Genomic DNA, 10,631 nt, shown 5'->3' with positions numbered 1-10,631 from the left:
CTCTTTTCTCTCTGTGTGTGTGTTTTGTGAGTGGGGGTGGGGAGTACGTGCCTATGATAAATAACTTGTTGCTTTTATTGCAAGGTATAATCCAATTTGGGAGCATACATGATATAACCCTAATTGGCTTTTTCCCAATATTATTCTATCTCTGAACTATTTAATCTTGAGTCCCTCATCTTTAAGCCCTTGTTTGGTTTGGCTAAAGATCATATTTTTAGTAGATTTTGATAAAAATTGATGAAATGTGTTGTTGGAAAGTTGATAAAACTTGTGGTTCCCATAAAATATGTTTGTTGAAAATGAGTTTGGGCAAAAATGAGTTTTTAAAAACTGGGGCCAAAAAGGGGCTAAATCCGGTTGAAGGATTGCTTCCGTCCCACGTGTTGTTATGTTACTTGTATATCAAAGTTTATATACTGTGTTCCAGTACTCTTTCACTTTCTCCCTATCTATTTCATCCCATGAATGTAAATAATTTTGAAAAAAATAAAAATAAAAATACTTCCAATAATTCTGAGCCAATCACATACAGCATTTTTGAGTTTCTGAGCCAAGTTATAGCACAAGAAAGTCTTAAAAGTATTTACACAATTGGACGCAAATTCTCTCTCCTACTTGGCATCACATTTACCACTACTTTTCTCATTATTGATCGGGAACTCTTGCATACTTCTTGACACGTTCAGGCACCGCTGCGCCGCATCTCTTATAGGAGCACCCTGACTATCCCTTGCTCACTTTTCACTGCGTCTGAATACAATGCACTTAATGTGAAGTTATGCCTTTTGTTATGAAGATTTATAGCCGTAAGTTGAGAGTAGTTGACAATCATAACTAAAGAAAATAGGTATTCTGGCTAATTCTTGAAGCATGTATTATATATGATAGTAAACTCATTTGGATTCAGCTGTTTTGTTTAGGCTTCGGAGTAGCTTAAACTTTATCATGGAAAATTTAAAAACTAATCCAACTACGTGATCATTCACATTCTATTAGTACATGTAAAGTATTAGATTGTCGATTTTTACCATACAAATATGCTCAGACATTGCAAATTTCTTTCAGATGGATGCCCAGAGCCTTGCTGTGGAAATGGCCCCTATCATCATGTGGCAGAAGGGACGGAGGTTAGAACTCTACAAACAGTTTTGGAGTCGTCCATCAAAACTTGATTCTAAGACAAATGTTGATTTTGCCTCCAACTATAATACATGGGACATGCTTGCAGGTGATTGCAAGTTTGGCATTATGTGCTTGTACAATGCTTCTTTCTTTTGCAAATCTCTTACTTTGTTCATAATTTTGCTTATTCAAGAGCTTGACAGAAACCCAAGTTTGAGATTTCCTACCTGTGGGTAATAAAACCAGAAAGTTTCCTGTGATATAACAGGGAGTTCATCTTGTGAAATACCTGCTAACCTTCTATGGCTTTTCATAACCAATGTATATGTTGTGATTGCAAATTTCAAGGCAGCAAGAATTGATATGACTGTGGGTTTCCATAAGATAAGAGGACAGCAGAACAAATAATTCCCGGAAGATAGGAGAAGGAAAAAAGAAAACTGCCAGAATGCATCACCTAGGAAGTTACATTTTATTTACTTTTGAGTCAACTGGGATAAGTGATGATAAATTGATAATGTGGCAAGAAAACAGTAATTTTCAAATTTTGGATTTGATCTTAATACAAGACGTCAGGATATGATATTTTGCTCTGTGGCTTTTCTACCGAACAAGGGAACTTATAGTCGAATAAGTTGATGCAATTGTGAAATGTTTGTTTGCCGTATTTCTATCTTCAAATGTAAATATTTGTTAGTACTATGTGCAACAATCTTAATTTTTTTTTTCCTGCATACAGAAGAAGGTGAAAATACAGACAGATCTTCCTCTATTCCTTTGGATGATGAATTGCCAGTTGATTTGGGTGCTATTGAAGCCATACAGTGCTTGATCCAACACCACAACGCGATTTTCACAGATGCAAATGAAACAGTTTGGAGATAATTTGGGATAGACACATTCCAAATAGTGCACAGATCATTAGATTCGACCATGTGCAATAACATGTTGAAATTGATAATCTGAATATTCATAAATCCAACAGCAGATGTTTTACTCGAGCAATGGGAGAGTCTGTTTGTGTGTTGTCATGTAAATTTTTGCAGAGAATAAAAGATTTTAATTTTCATCTGCCTTTTTTTCCCCCTATCTACTTTTTTTCGAGTTATCATATGTAAAATATCAGAGATGAGCGGGTCACCAACCATTCTAGCGTCCACACCCACCACCTCCTCACGTCATATGACTGGATTTTTTTTTTCTTTTTTGTTTTTTTTGATATATGAAAATTTGACCATTGGTCTTGCGGTCACGACTAGTCCACGTGTCCAAGACAAATTAGCTTGTAGATCTTGATCCACATGCCGACTCGTTATTTAATGAGCCGAACTTGGCTCATGAAAGTGTCCAACTCAACCTACGACTCATCTCCAAATGAGTTCAACCTGCATATTGTTCGATCCAACTGGACCGTTTTGTTACTTCTAAAATCAGGCAGGCATATTGACTAAATACCTTAAGAAACCAATTTAGTGATTGATCTCTTGTTAGATCCCCATTTATCAAATACATTTTTCTCTCTTTCTTTCAATGACACATTTTTTAATAAAATAATATTACATACTTAAAACTTTTTCTTATATTCTAATCACAAATTTTCTATCAATCTACTATTCTATAATGTATTCTAAAAAGAAAAGGGAGTCAAATTAATAGATAATGTTAAGGAGAAAAAAAGCCTTTCTCACATCTCGATTTCCCGCAAGAGATTCGGATCGTTTTTTCTGATCCTTCAAGAAGATTTTTTTTTCGAATCATCCCTGACCTTATTCAAGAATTGTTTTTGATCCAATCCGTAGGAATCAATAGAAAAAAAAAGAAAGTGTGGAGCTTAAATAACTCACTCAGAATGCTTTTTAAAGGATTACGTGGTACAATTAGGTCAAATAAGCCCTTTTGGAATAAATATTTAGCGGCTTGTGAACATTCAGGTACTGTTTTATTCAATGTTTGCTCAATTACTCTTTTACCCGCAAATGCAATATAGGAATTGGGTTCAGCAATAATTAGAGGTTATCTTGCTAAGTTTTTTTCTTATGAAAATAAAGGTCACATAATCGCTGATCTTATTTTGGCTTCAATCGTAAAAGAATCAAAACGGCAAGTTATTAAGGCCTTGTTTGTTACCCATTATTTTAAGAATTGAAGAGTTTTTAATAGTATTTTTTGGAGAATGTGTGGTTAAAAGGTAAGAAAATGTATTTTTTGGAGAATGTGTGGTTAAAATGTAAGAAAATTTTATTGATTTGTGTTCAGAATATTTTATTATATAAATACGTGATGGATAATGATATTGTAGCAAACAATTTAAAATTTTAAAGTTCGGGGGTTAAATCCACCCTCGGCGAAATATTGTTTGGCTGTACTACTGAACCTAGTAAATCCAGAGAGGTCTATGTAATTACAAATTTAAGAAATAATTAAAAATTTCGAGTTGCATCCGGCTGCTTGCTCTGCTATCGCAAGGGAAACGGAACCCACAGATTGCACGGGCGCATGCTAACAAATTTTCAGCGATTGTAATGTCTGTCAGCGCCAACAAACTTCCCATCACTAACCTTTTGCTCCTCGCATTTCTCTGTTTGGTAATATAATACCCTTCCTTTTCAGCCTACTTAATTGGTCTACATCAATTCATACGTCTTATTATTTACATGTTATCTATGTGTGTGCAAGTGTGGTTAATCTGGACTGTTACTGTGTTTCTGGACTTCTGGGCGTTCAATTTTTATTTTTTTATTTTTTTTGGTTATAAGTATTTACTCTGTCATTCAATTTCAGGGCTAATGTCGTATGATCAATTTTTTTATTTTTTAATTCTTACCTTCTGGCTGTTCTTCAATTTAATTTCTGTTACTGTAGTTGGGTTTCTGATTTACTAAATAAGGAAAGAAGAGAAAAGCAACTCCAAGATTCAATATTTTATCTTTTATCATGTTTTCCTTTTGTTTTTAGGAATTGATTTTTTCTATTTTTTTATCTTTTAAAGTTTATATTGCGCTCATGGTTGGGGTCTTCAATTTAACCAAATGGTAAATGTAGTGCCTTTTATGTCCAATTTGAATCAAAATTCTACTAGCTACTATTCGAGCGCAATGCACTCATTATTATCCCAAACTTTACGAGAGAATAGATTAGAAAGTTCGAGTAGAGTTTAGGAAATTGATGCTCAATAAAAATGGCAAAGAAATCCAGAAAGTTGGTATGAAGAGAAGTAAACAATGATAGAAGATGTATCTAGTTTACTTGTAATATAACTTGAAGCTTAAGCTTGATTTAAAAAAAAATAAAAGTAAATAAATGGAGATTTTGGCATGGAAGATTTTATTGCTAATAATATTTGACCTTATTTATCGAGGGAACATGTTACCATAGGATTCTCTGTCTGTCTGTCTGTCTCTCTCTCAATAGAAAAGTATTGATATTTATATATTATAGAAAGATTGACATTAATTATATGTTATTATGTTTATGTTAGATTTCAGTCAACTCTATTGATGCTCCGGTTTATATGTTCCAAATAGGCATTTGGAGAAGAGGTCAAGAGTCCAGGGAAATACCCTCTGGTTGTGAGTACCTGGCCCTTCTTGGAAGCTGTTAGAGCGGCCTGGAGAACTGTTGAGAGTGGGCTTTCAGCCATGGATGCAGTTGTGGAAGGTTGTTCTGCTTGTGAGGAATTAAGATGTGATGGTACAGGTAGGAATCTGTTATGAAATGCGTTTTTGGTGAAATAAGAAAACAGTGTTTGGACTACATTAATAGATGTGTTGAAAAACTTCATTTAAAAGCTTAAACTGTGAGCTTCTTAGATAAGATCACACGTATACCATTTTAATTCTCATCTTCAACACGTCCCTTCATGTGTAGGTTTTGTTTTCAACAATATATTTGTCATACGATATGGATTTTTGATCGATTTGACTCAATTTAAATGGTTTCAAGTTTCAACAACATATATTACGTATGCATGCATAGAAAAATATATAGTCATGTGCACAGACATATATAAATCCATCATATGTATAAACACTATAATTTGTATTTTGTTGTTTTAAAAACAATGTTAGTTGTTTATCTAATGCACGACCAAATCATCAACTGTCTTGGAGCTTTGTCTTGTAAAATCATACTACTTGGCCAATCATTTTGTTTAGTGAATAGCTGCATTATCTAAATCTTTAGAATGTATAAGTGCCATCTAGGATGAATGGCTATTATTTCATCCAAAATCTCTAGGGAAAAAAAAGATTGATATAACTCTCGCTGTTTGTTTGTGGATGTTGAGTTTTTGTTTGCATGAGAAAGAAGATATCTGCTAACAATGAATTTCAGCCATGTGAAACCAGAGTTACCTGAAATAACTAAGCCCCACAGATCATATATTGATTGAGCCTTCCTGAAATTTGGTTCACTGGTTATCCGGAGTGCTAAGCTCTTTCCAGAATATTCTCTTTAACATCTTCCTTTGCTTTAGCGGTTATGGGCCAAAATTATTGATATGAAAAATTAATCATAAAAATGTAAACTTTTTAAGTTAGTATCACATGGCACTTTATGCTATTGGTCTTATAATACCAAAGTTTTGATGATCTAGAAGATTAGATATTTTCAAATCCCTGAGAACCTATCAGTAGTGTAATCTGATGTAGCCTACTCCTGCTATACATTTTTTATTTTATTTTATTTTTATTTTTAATATCTACAATAAAAGCATTCTTGATTCTGTTTATGAACCATAGAGATAGAAAAGTGGTTGAAACCTTTGGTTGATGAAACCCTTTCTTTAACTTTGCTGTTAAAATCCAATGAGAGATCGAGTTTGATGCTATCAGAACACAATGAAAGTTATGTGGATGAGACTGCACCAAAAAATGTCCATTTCATTGAGTCTCCTGTAGCACTTGCACTGAACTGATGATCAAACATTATAATGTATAAAATGGTGCAAATTAGAAGTTAGAAGAACTTTCCCCATAGCAAGGTTGTGGTTTTATTCATATCTTTATCCAGATAGATCAAACCCCGGTACTCTCCAGAGTTAATGAAACAGGAATGCTTGGTTTTGCTGCATGTAATCAGTGTGGGTGGTTTTTCTGGTTAGCCTATAGTTCAATGCTTGTGGGATTTTTTATATAGTTTTTTACACCATTGATTACGAGGTTTACTTCCTTGAACAGTTGGTCCTGGTGGAAGTCCAGATGAAAATGGAGAAACCACAATGGATGCCATGATAATGAATGGGGTATATGATAATTTCACATTCCTTGTATTTGTTTTGAGCAAGGGTACAAAGTCGAGCATTTATGATATGTTTGTTACTCAATATCACTGCACCGAATAATGCATAAAATTTAATTCTTTTTCTTCATTAATTCTGTCCAATAGTGTCAACATGCTAAAATGCCACTAAATGATATCTACTTTCCATATGCTAAGACATGTATAGGTAACAATGGAGGTTGGAGCTGTTGCTGCAATGAGGTATGTGAGTGATGGAATCAAAGCCGCAAGACTAGTAATGCAGCATACTAAACACACTATGCTTGTAGGCGAGCAAGCATCTGTCTTTGCCATTTCAATGGGTCTTCCGGGGCCCACAAACCTAAGCTCTGAAGAATCAATGGATAAATGGATCAAATGGAAAGAAAACAAGTGCCAGCCTAATTTTAGGAAAAATGTTTTGCCTGTTGATGATTGTGGTCCTTACCATGCAACGAATACTGTAAACCTTGGCGAGAACACGTGCACGAATTCCAAATGGTTGGAGTGTGGTAGATTAGGGTCTTGTCACATTAGTCTCCACAATCACGACACAATATCCATGGCTGTCATTGACAGAGTAAGCTGTTCATTTTCCTCCAATTTCTGTTCATTAGTTTGTATAATTTGGATTGGGTATAATCTTTTATTTATGTTTCTTTTTCCAGATGGGACATATTGCTGTTGGTACATCAACTAATGGGGCCACGTTTAAAATCCCGGGCAGGTAATAACAATTTAGCAGAGTTACTAACTAGTGTTAAACCACATGATAGTTTTATCTTCTGTGCAGTTTTCACCAATATGTAAGCCACTGTTGGTAGTGATGAGGAAGATGTGAAATTATATTGAACAGCTCTTATGTATTTTGAAACACTGATGATGTCAAAAATTAGGGATTAAGATATAATGGGTGAAGTGAAGTTGTTTTGTACTTGTGTATAACTACTGATGTTAATTGTTACTGAACTCAGACCTATACTTAATGCTGCATCAACATGAATGAACTTTTATAATGCCCTAACTCAGCCAATTTAGGTTTCCAGACCAGTGCTTGTGATCTGAACTAGAAAACTTTCGACTTGCAGGGTTGGTGATGGACCTATTGCTGGATCATCTGCGTATGCTGACACTGAAGTTGGAGCCTGTGGTGCAACTGGAGATGGTGATATCATGATGCGCTTCCTTCCATGGTACTTTACTTGAAACCATTCGCTGAAACCTAGATATTAATTTTATTATACATTTATGGTACACAAGTTTGTAGATAAGTTTTATAAGAATTCACAGTTTATAAGGTTATGGTCCTTCTAAGTTATTCTTAAGCTTGTTGGATGAGAGCTTCAAATTTCTGCTGCTTCGTGTAATTTTCGGAAGCTGATGTTTTTAAACTGTGAAACTAATATTAGAACTGGCAAAATAGCTTAATAATCAATTTTATTTTGTATTAACATGTTATGTTACTCGTCTGATGAAAGAGTGTCAAAGTAGGAAAGAGAACTGAGTTAATGAGAGAAATGCTCTCCTATTAATATTGCATCATCAAGCAGAGATGACCCTGCTGTGCTAGGGTTTGAGAGGCAGCATTTAGGGAAACCTCCACAACTTTTTGTTTGACTAAATTACTGAAAAAAATGGTGAGGTTGTCATAAATTTAAGGTAAATTGATGCAGCCTGCAAAAAGTAGAATACATGGCCCTTATGGATAATTCTAAGGCCCAAAACATACATGAACCAGTCTTGGTCAATTTTTGGGCGAATGATGTCTTATTTTCAAGCAGAAACGACCTTTTGGCGCAGTCTTTGTGACCATATATATAAAATTACATCATTTAAGGGGTCAAATGCACGTCTTTATCATTTACCAGAAATTTAGGTTTTTTATGTTTGTTAGATTTTCGAGTTTTTGCTGTAGTTAAATTTGTTAATTTTCATTATTCTAGGATTGTACTTCCAGAATTAGTTTTCCAACATTTGTCGTGCATAATATTTGTAGTTTGATCTCTATTTGTTTTATCGGACCAGATCGGAATTGGGTTATATACATTCTCAAGGGTGAGTGTATCTAAATAGAGAGATAAATTCTGTCTTATTTAAAGGGGGGCTTATTGAATCAGATACTAAACTCTTCTCAATTGTCTGTCCAAATTCTCGCTATTTGCTAAAGGCTAGCTTGCAACTTACAAAAAATTTATAGGAACGATCTTCTTTCTGACTATGCTTGTGAAATTTTGCATCCTTGCTTGCACACCTTGTTCTTTAGACCGTAGGAAAACGTTTGGAAGTTGGAGCTCTTGTCTCATTTCTGAACGCAATATTTGTTTTAGTAGGGAACCTGTATTCGAGATAAAAATTGCAATTTTTCTTGTTCTACAGCTATCAGGTTGTGGAGAGTATGAGGTTAGGGATGGAACCTAAGCGTGCTGCTGAGGATGCCATATCAAGAATTGCGTGGAAATATCCTGATTTTGTAGGTGCTATATTTGCAGTCAATAAGAATGGCGTCCATGCTGGTGCATGCCATGGATGGACGTTTCAATACTCAGTAAGGAGTCCCGACATGGAAGATGTAAAGGTTTATACTGTTGTCCCGGAAACTCCAACACCTCAAGGCTGTTGCTTCCCCAGTTTGGCCATGGGAAGTTACAGAGAAACGTATCGGTAACATATGCCATATCTTTGAAGATTCATTGTTTTGTGTAAATTAAACAAGAGATGCTGACTTCAAGAAAACGAGGGATCGATAGATCATGCGTTTATTCAGGACCTTTCACTATATATGGCAATAAATGTGTTAAGAATACAATAATTTGGCTTGGTCTTTAGTTTAATAAAAGATTATGAAGTTTTGTACCAGTGAAATTTTAAGAACATTTGACAGGGGCAGGTAGCAGCAATTTCTGCTAACAATGTAGCTTTCGAACTCAACTTGCAGCTGCTGGTTTCTTGTACGATTTACAAGGCCAAGACCATTAAAGCCGGAAAAGAATAAAAGAATCATTTGAAGGTTGAAATTTAGAAAGACGTTAATTTAATTTAATTTCTTCGGTTCTATACTTCTAAAATGCATTTTTATTCGAAGTTATTTTTTCTTGGCTTTTTCACAACAAATAGTAATTTTACTATTTTTTCATGTTTTGTTCATCTAACGTATCATTACAAGGTTTATATGTGAAAGAAAATGTTTTATCTTTTTACTTACTCATAAGGTCCGATTTTGTTGTAAGTTTTCTTGTTTGAAGGATGGTAACTACTAAGGTGGAATGGAATAACCTGGTTGAAGCGTAATGATCATACGTCTGTAATGCATTGTATGTCCCATAATCAATCCGGGAAAGATGAATCAGCTCCCGAAAAGGAATCTATTGATTTTCTCCCAATTGGTTGGCCCGTAGGTGCAATGATTTACTTCACACATTGAAGGTTGAAATTACGTATTGAATTTTTGGTAGTAGATCCATAATAAAAAGTGTGATTGTTCCGGAAGAAATGAAGTAATAAAACGTTGGAATAATTTGACTCGACTTGACTCAAAAAATTGACTCATTTCGAAAATCAAATTAATGAATTCAGTTTGGTGCGTGTTTGGCAAAATTTATAATTGCTTCTAAGTTAGTTGAAGTCTTTTTATTCACATATCTGGTAAAATTTACGATTTTTTCAAACTTTTTAACTTCACATTTTTAGGATCCATGACATATAAACACTTATAAGCTGTCATCTTGGTTTGTGCTCGACTATATTGTTCAAGTATACTATTAATTATCGTGATAATATGCTCTCAACAAAATATATAAATAAATCCCTTTGATTTTGAATCTTTCATATTCATTTTGAACCTAACATTCTTCAAAACAAATTATATTTTTCTATTTTTATATAATTTTCCATTCTTTTTTTATAATACATTAAAAAAAGAAAAAAAAAAGAAAAGGCTTCTCAAATAATCACTAGTAAAATTTTTTATCATACAAGTGCAAAGGAAAAGTAAAGGACCGAAACAATTCCTTTAATTTCTTAGCACTTGTTCAATAATATCTACTATTTCCTTACCAACCAAAAGACACGAGCCCTATTTTTTCAATCAAAATTCATTCTTGAATACAGAGGGCCACGTACGTATCATTTAAAATCTTATCTTCAAGACAAATTTAAAAAAAAAAAAATTAATTTTTAAAATAAGTAACTTTTTAAGTTAATGTGAGGAAAAAGTAATATATTCAAACGAATACCCGTCTTTCTGCTAA

The 10,631-nt window shown here is 34.0% G+C and overlaps 2 protein-coding genes across 8 annotated transcripts in view; both read left to right on the top strand.

Moving 5' to 3' along the window:
* Positions 1-2,196, top strand: part of LOC111406055 (uncharacterized Rho GTPase-activating protein At5g61530) — a 10,098-nt gene extending 7,902 nt beyond the window's left edge. For 5 of the 6 annotated variants that reach the window (XM_023035243.1, XM_023035240.1, XM_023035242.1 and 2 more), the window contains 2 exons: positions 1,069-1,231; positions 1,865-2,196. In XM_023035243.1, the coding sequence (XP_022891011.1) occupies positions 1,069-1,231; positions 1,865-2,010 (309 nt within the window). In that variant the 3' untranslated portion in view covers positions 2,011-2,196. The remainder of the gene's footprint in view (positions 1-1,068; positions 1,232-1,864) is intronic. The other variant, XM_023035245.1, reaches the window with a different exon arrangement.
* A 1,319-nt stretch (positions 2,197-3,515) lies between these two features.
* Positions 3,516-9,398, top strand: LOC111406054 (probable isoaspartyl peptidase/L-asparaginase 3). 2 transcript variants are annotated; one of them, XM_023035238.1, is made up of 7 exons: positions 3,516-3,710; positions 4,650-4,821; positions 6,303-6,367; positions 6,572-6,964; positions 7,053-7,111; positions 7,473-7,577; positions 8,761-9,398. In XM_023035238.1, exons 1-7 carry the CDS (start codon positions 3,648-3,650, stop codon positions 9,047-9,049), a joined length of 1,146 nt encoding a protein of 381 aa, XP_022891006.1. In that variant the 5' UTR covers positions 3,516-3,647; the 3' UTR covers positions 9,050-9,398. The 2 variants fall into 2 exon arrangements, with proteins under 2 accessions (XP_022891006.1, XP_022891007.1); XM_023035239.1 differs by lacking the exon at positions 3,516-3,710 and having other exon boundaries at positions 6,562-6,964.
* Positions 9,399-10,631: the final 1,233 nt, after the last annotated feature.

Source organism: Olea europaea, chromosome 12 (genome assembly GCF_002742605.1).
Source record: "Olea europaea var. sylvestris chromosome 12, O_europaea_v1, whole genome shotgun sequence".
In the NCBI taxonomy this organism is placed as follows: Eukaryota; Viridiplantae; Streptophyta; class Magnoliopsida; order Lamiales; family Oleaceae; genus Olea; species Olea europaea.
Note: the sequence above shows the minus strand (reverse complement) of the source record. Positions and strands in the feature narration are given on the sequence as shown.